Genomic DNA, 7,589 nt, shown 5'->3' with positions numbered 1-7,589 from the left:
AAAAAAAAAAGAAAGAGAAAATAATTTAATGAGTGATCTCTAAATATTTTCACAGCACACCTGAGGTCCTCCTCAGCACACTGGTAGAAAATCACTGCTGCAGTGAGCTGACTGTACCACTCACTGCCCTCTGACCTGGACAATAAAGCAAGACTCTACCTGTAAAAAAATCTACAAAATAAAAATCAGCATCAGAGCAATCCAGAAGGCGTTTCCTTCAGGGTTATGCTAGGAAGAGAAAGTTTAGCAAAATGAACGAAAGCAAAGGCAGAAAGTCCTGAGGGCTTTTTTGCCTGTGAGCTCACGTCGCAGCTGGCCATGGATGGTGAGGACATGAAATCTTGAGGAACATTTCCAAATACTTATTCAGTATTTAACAGGTACCTATATAAAAGCGTCTCATATTAGAATAAGTTTGATGACAACGGAGAAAGCCATTTTCCTGCACTTCAGTGCTCCTCTGAGCCTTTAATGAGCCAGGTTAGTTCTGAACCCTCCAGGTCCTGGGTGGTGGCATCTTTCCACCCAGCTGTCCTAGGGGCAGACTTCATCCTCCTTCTGTGGGTGAGATGGGGAGCAGCACTCTCAGGAGTCACATCTAACTCCGGAGGCCCCCTAGCCCTCAAGTCTGGTTGTCTAGGGTGCCATCCCAATCCAATACCTGAACCAGTTGCTGGTGAGAGGAAAGAGAGGACAGCAGTGACCACAGAGCCACTTTCTCCACCCGGGCTAGAAAGGTCACGTCTTTCCCATGGCCCAAGAACAAATTTGGGACCAATACAGATGAAGGAAGGAAATGGCTATTCGGTCAGGAACTAGCAATGTCAGTACAGCTGCGTAGCTTGAGGTAGAACTAAGAGTTTTGGAGCAGATCTTTGCCAGCTAGCAGAACCTATGCGGTTCTCTGACGGGTCCGGGAGTTCAAAGCCCACGATAACTGCTGCCAGCTTTCCACTGGCCCGTCCCAGCACCCTGGGAGAGACACAGTGAGAAAAGCACGTGTGCTCTCCAGTGGCCAAAGTCTGTCCTCTCAGCGCAGTGAAACAGCAAAACTGCATGAGTCTCGTGGGAGGTGAACTCTTTTTCAGTCTGCAAAACCTGAACATCAACAATGTCACACATTCTGTAGTAAAGCAGGTGGCGGGACCTCAGTATCGCCCATCCCCCCTTCAAAAGCCATAAACCTGAAGCCCAGCCTCTGGTTCTGTGACTGGGAGTCACTCTTCCCATAGTTAATTCCCAGGGGATAGTTTGAGTGGTTTCCTGGTAACTTGGTAGAAAGCAATTTGAACAAAAGTAATTTAGCTAAAAACAGTTTGGTTGGAAGAATCTCTCTAGGATGTTAGTTCATCAAAAATGAATATCCTAGCGAGGCCCCTGTAGTCCCAGTTACTTGGAGGCAGGAGGATGGCTTGAGCCCGGGAGGTTAAGGTTGCAGTGAGCTGTGATGACATCACTGCACTCACGCCTAGGCAACAGAGCAAGACCTTGTCTCAAAATATATATATCTGTCTATCTGTATGAGTATATGTAAAGTTCACTGCAATTTAAAATAGTTTCACATAGTAAATTGCATGCTAACTTCGTGTCCACCTTGTGTGTGGACACACCCACACATATATATACACACACATCAGTATTTTTAATTTCAGTGGTAATTATTGACTGAATAAGCAAATATGAGAAAATCTACCCACAAAACCCACCCACCTACAGCGGTGGCTGCCCCTTGATGAGTGGAAATGTGGGTGTGTCATAGTCTCCTTTGCTGCCTTGCATTGGAATGATAAAGCAGGCCAGGCGGTCATTTTCTGCACGGATTTTGTAATTAGAAAACTTGAGATGAAGGGAAATGGAATTCGGCAGGGTTGGAGGGTTTTGTTTTGCTCTTCTTTAAATTTTTCGGACTCCTTTTAAGCCATTACACCAGTTGGGCTTGTTGGGCGATTCTTCTATTTTTGTGCATAGGGGGAGAAGGAGATATAGTTTGTTCCAACTAGTCCTTATTGTTAGCCCTGAGCAAGAGTAACTGGCTGAAAATAAATTAGAAAACAAAACAAAAGAAAGGAGGCGGCAACAGAAAATTTGAAGCTGTTTTTTTAAAAATGCTTTAAAATGCATTAAACAACGTCGCCATATTGTACCACAATTTCCAGTCCTCAGGGCTGCCATCAACTAGCGTGCAGGGCGTTCTTGGTGTCACTCCAGAGAGCGGCGCGGACACAGCCTGGGATGTGAAGGGTGCCTTCTGCTGTGTGGACCGTCGCAACCTAAAGATAAACTGACCTGATGTATACTGCTCTTCTGTCAGATTGCTCTTGGCCTGATTATAAACTTGTTTTAATGGCTTGGGACACTTGCTTATACTTCTGCCTCGGGGCTCCTGGATAATCATAAGGATTTTTAAAAATTCTAAATTCCATGCTCTGAGGCTGGAATGTCATGTGCTATTCTAATGCTTTGGGAGGACTTATTTTATTTTGTTTAAAAGACTAGTATTATGGCGAACACCATGTGTTTATTGATTTTTCTATTACAGACCTAGTTGTTCTGCCCCCAAGCCTGCCCCCAGGGTAACGTTTCTAACGCATTGGCCGGCTTTAAGTTTTTCAGTATCTCTGTCTACATTTCTGGACACGATCTAAACCCCTCAGTAGAATTCGACCCTACGAGAAGAATTAAATTTTGTCATTGGTGGCAACATGGGTGAATCGGGAGGATGTTCTGTTAAGTGAGACAAGTCAGGCGCAGAAAGATAAATGCTACATGTTCTCATCCATACGTGGGAGCTACTCAAACCGAACTCATAAAGAGAGAACTGTGATTATTAGAGGCCTGGCAGAGCAGGGGGAGGAGAGCCTAGTGAGAGGGTGGTTAGCAGATAGGAAAGCCCAGCTAGAGAGAAGGAAGAAGTTCTGGTGTTTGATAGCTCTGCAGGGTGACTATGGTTGACAAGGTATCGTGTATTGTCAAAAGCTACAAGGAAGGCTTTGAACACTCCCCCACACAAAGAAATGACATGTGTGCGAGGTGATGGATGTGTTCATAACCCCGATACGGTCGTTACACCTTGTGTACATGTATTGAAGGATCATTCTGTATTCCACACCTATGCACAATTATTACACTTCATCTAAAAATGGAAAAGGTTATATAAAAGAAAGAGAATAAAAAGAGGAACAAATAAATAAATGCCTTAATAGAGCTTTTAGAGCTCATCATATCTCCGCCTTCCCTCCCACCATGCCTTTCTGGGCACCCAGGGCCTGCCACAGAGGACTCCTGGAGACCCTCGAGTGCTTGCCTCATTCCTCTGCCTGTGCACATCCCAGTCGTATTTACCAAAACCCACCCCTTGTCTCTATCTGAGTAGTCTTTGTACTTGGCCTAGAATTCTTTCCTCATGCACTTCTCCCGGGGACCTGCTCTCTGGCTCTTCTGCTTCCTATACACCCCCTGCTCCAGGGCTCATGCCACACAGTATTCTCACATGGGGAGCTCTGGGATGCCTCATGTGTGCACCCCTCTCTCGCCCTTAATAATCTAGGGCTTCCCAGAGGCCCAGAACTACGCCCTACTTTTTCTGGACATTGATCACTTAGCACGGTTTCACCCCTTTACTATGTGCTAAGTCAATGTTAGTTGGATAAATTGATGAATGTAGAGCCTTCTAAAGTATCTGTGGCTTAGAATACAGTCTGGACCCTGATAGAACAAGCTCATTGGGAAGGCGAAGCCTAAACATCTGAAGGAGACGACAGAATAATGCAATATGGAATGAACGGTAGACACAGCTGACATTTCTGCACCATGTTCTACGTGCCAAGCCCTAGTGTGAGAGGTTTACTCTGTTCACTAATTCTGCCCTTGACATAACCTTCTATTGTATCTAATAATATATACACATATATTATGGGCGTATTACTTATGTGTGTATGTGTCAGTGTGGTATATACAGAGGGCTCAGAGCTCAGTTACAACCCATATCATTTTGATAGCTTCCTTAGAGTCTCTTCATTTCTTGAGGTGAAAGCTATATTAATTAGTTGGATGTAAGCATTCCAAATTGTATACAAAATCAACACATTGTACCTCACAGATGCATACATGTATCCATGATCTATGTGTGTATGACTAAACAAAAGGTAAAAAAAAACAAAACAAAAAACCTGAGTGGCTTCTAACAGCCTCTGCCTTTAATCCCAGCAGTCTAGCCTTAGTTTGGCTGGTGCTTAACAGGCCTTCATCAGCACAAATGGTTTTAATATTAGTTTCAGGTTTGTGAAGGGTCCTTCTTGGTTCTCCTTCTGGCTGCTGCTCTGGGGTTGTCTACATTCTTTCAGTAGGAAATTTGAAAAGCCCAGGCTCCTTTCCAAACTGTGCCCTGACCTAGAAAGCCAGAGCCCAGAAGGTAATTACACTGTCCCTGTTCTCACCAAGCAACCCGCCCCAGAACAAGATGGCAGCTCTCACAAGAAAGTCGATTTACTCTTCCCGGGTTTCTCTTCCTCCCTTGCAGTTGAAATTCTTGAGTTTCTATATTTGGAATTACATAACAATTTTTTGCTGTTGGCAACTTTTCTTTTGTTTGTCCAGTTACCATGGAACATAAGAGATAAAATTCAAGTAAACAGCCTTGTGGAGATGAATGAGAACGTTAATTCTTTTGTTCCAATAGAATTTCTACAGGCTCAGGATTAATAATCCATTTGAAACATAGTAGAAACTCTTTATAACTTGAGTATTTAATCAAGAGTCAATTCATACTGTCAAAACATAATCCAAGAAAAGCCTGTGATGTGCTTAACTTCTGACTTCAGTGTGGAAACAGTGTCTCCAGATTACATTTTGATCTTGAAAATTAAACCCAACATGAACGGAGGTCGAGCATGGAACTCACAGCAGCTTATTGCAGCAGCCATGTGGGCCAAGTGACAATGTAGTCAGCCCCGTGAAAACCTATATCATAGCAAACTGTTCCATTCCAGTAGAGATTTCCACAGAGGAATTTCAAAGTACCTTGGGGAATTACACCATTAATATTCATGAAGTGTGCACAGTGGCAGAAACTGAAGAACAGAGATTCAGTGAAGTCACGGGTTCCTCAGAGAATCATCCCAGGACCCTGGTTTTACCCCACTGATCACCCACAAGGCCAGGCTTTCTCTTCACTTGTTGAGACCCTTCCTCTAAATCAAGTGCCTTCTGCCCGAAACACAATGAAAGTTTTCTGCTTCTGTAGATAATTAATCGTGTGTTTTTCATGACACCTGTATCTCCATCGAGTCTTTCATTTTTCAAATATCTTAAACCAAAATCCAAGCATTAGTGATAATATAGATGGATCATTTGCTAGATAGATAGGTACACACACCCCACCTTTGTAGTAAAACTTTCATTGTGTTTCAAATAAGGTCAGCATATTTTTTCCCATATAAAAAATATATCCAATTGAGTTATATGTGATTGATAATTGACCTCAAGACAAAAACATGATGTCCTCTGTCTTACCAAAATGTGTTCATTTTATCCAAATTACTTGTTAATGCTATGTGCCAGAATCATCTTCCAAAAAACTCAGAAAACACCAAACCAGGAATATTTCAGTGTAAAATTTAGCTTTTTTATTATTCTTTCATTTAAAAATATATTTATTCTGCCCCATTTTTTTCCAGCAGCTGTGTTCAGCAGAAACAGTGGAGAATGTTCATGTGTGATGAATAAATATCTTCCCTTTTTTTTCCCATCAGATATTTTCTCAATGATTTCCGACTCCAGTGGGGTGATGGTTTATGGACGGTACGACCAGTTCCTTCGGGAGGTTCTCAAACTACCCACGGCAGTTTTTGAAGGTCCTTCATTTGGTTACACAGAACAGTCGGCTAGGTCCTGTTTCTCCCAGCAGGTAGGGGGATATACGTTTAACAAAATCTTTCTCAGCGTTTGCTCCCCTTTGGGTGTCCTTCCAAGTCGCAGATACACAGGCTGATTCTTCTGTCTGGTAACAACCTGTCCTGTCTCCTCCAGCCTCTGATAAACGACCTCTGAGCTAGTGACTAAACTCAATACAGCTGGATAATAATAATAACAACGTGGTGGTCACTAACCACCAGGCAGGCACTATGCTAAGTTCTTTACTTTCGTTGTCCAATTTTATCCTTCCAACAGCCCTACACCCTCTTTATTATTGATACTGCACTATCACAGAGGCTGAATTATCTCAGCCTCATGTGAAACACATTGCACAAGGCAACGAGCTTTACCACTGTTTAACAAAAGAAACCAGAAAAAAATCCCAGCACGTGGCAATCTGTGAAACCCTAAATATGGCAAACACAGCTGCCCCAATCTTCCACGAGGCCCAGAGTGGTGCGTTTTAACTGGGAGTGGCCCAAGTTAGCCCAAGAAAAATGCTGTTTGGTGGTCTTTAGTCTTCAGAACAAGTACATGCCCACTGTCCTGCATAGCATGGTCTGTAGTTTGTAAAACCATAAATTGAAGCTTTGTTTACAGTTTTTCAAAATCTAAAGTGACCAGACAGGTCTCTAAAAGGATCCCTTAAGTAAGAAATCAGTATACAGCAGCCCCTGGAAAACTGCTTTACTGTTTCCAGTTAATAAACTTCATCAGTCTGTTCACTTGGCAATTTGGGAGGTCAAAACTGCATTGCACTTCCCCGTGGGCCATGAACTTGTGCACACTCATAAATGTATCCATACAACTAATAAGAAAGGGCTGACTAGCTACATTACATGCAAACTCTTCTCCCCATCACCTCCCCCTGGAAGGCATTCTGACCCAATGTATCCATACAACCAATAAGAAAGGGCTGACTTGCTAAATAACATGCAAACTCTTCTCCTGGTCGCCTTCCCCAGGAAGGCATTCTGACCCTCCCCATGTTCTCATGCCCAGGTTAGATGCTCTGTGCATTCTTCCCTATCTCTGCCCCAACTAAAGCATGCCCCTCCGGTTCCCTCTGGAGTTGGTGACAACAGAATGTATCTATTCACCTATGCCTCCTTCTGGACTTCTTCACCCAGAACTTCTCATTAATCATCAGGTCTTACTGCCTTTATAAATGTTTCTAAATGTTTCTCAGGTTATCTTTTCTCATCATCATATATTACCTGGACTCCTGTGGTAGGTAGATGGATCTCTCTACCTCTGGCTTTATTTGTTTGTACACATGTCTATTAGATGCCCCGTTGCAGTCCAGCTTCATTCAGAACCTCATTATAAAAAGACATTTTGCCAAGTGCAGTGGCTCACTGAGGCAGGAGTATCACTAGAAGCCAGGAATTAGAGGCCAACCTGGACAATATAGCAAGATCCCATCTCTTAAAAAAATAAGAACGTTAGCTGGGCATGGTGGTGTGTACCCATAGTGCAAGCTAGTTGGGAGGCTAAGATAGGAAGATTGCTTGAGGCTTGAGCCCAGGAGTTGGAAGTTTCAGTGAGCTCTCATCTCATCACTGCAGTGCAGCCTGGGTGGTAGAGCAAGACCTTGTCTCTAGAAGGAAAGGAAGGAAAGGAAGGAAAGGAAGGAAGAAAGGAAGGGAGGGAGGGAGGGAGGAAGGAAGAAAGGA

The 7,589-nt window shown here is 43.3% G+C and overlaps 1 protein-coding gene across 8 annotated transcripts in view; it reads left to right on the top strand.

Annotated features, from left to right (window-relative positions):
* DTNA (dystrobrevin alpha) overlaps positions 1–7,589 on the top strand; it is a 358,694-nt gene that overhangs the window by 278,473 nt on the left and 72,632 nt on the right. For all 8 annotated transcript variants that reach the window (XM_023510207.1, XM_012802048.1, XM_003784746.1 and 5 more), the window contains one exon: positions 5,751–5,905. In XM_023510207.1, the coding sequence (XP_023365975.1) occupies positions 5,751–5,905 (155 nt within the window). The remainder of the gene's footprint in view (positions 1–5,750; positions 5,906–7,589) is intronic.

The sequence above is a fragment of the Otolemur garnettii genome, unplaced genomic scaffold (assembly GCF_000181295.1).
Source record: "Otolemur garnettii isolate 467f Iridium unplaced genomic scaffold, OtoGar3 scaffold00012, whole genome shotgun sequence".
Lineage (NCBI taxonomy): Eukaryota > Metazoa > Chordata > Mammalia > Primates > Galagidae > Otolemur > Otolemur garnettii.
Note: the sequence above shows the minus strand (reverse complement) of the source record. Positions and strands in the feature narration are given on the sequence as shown.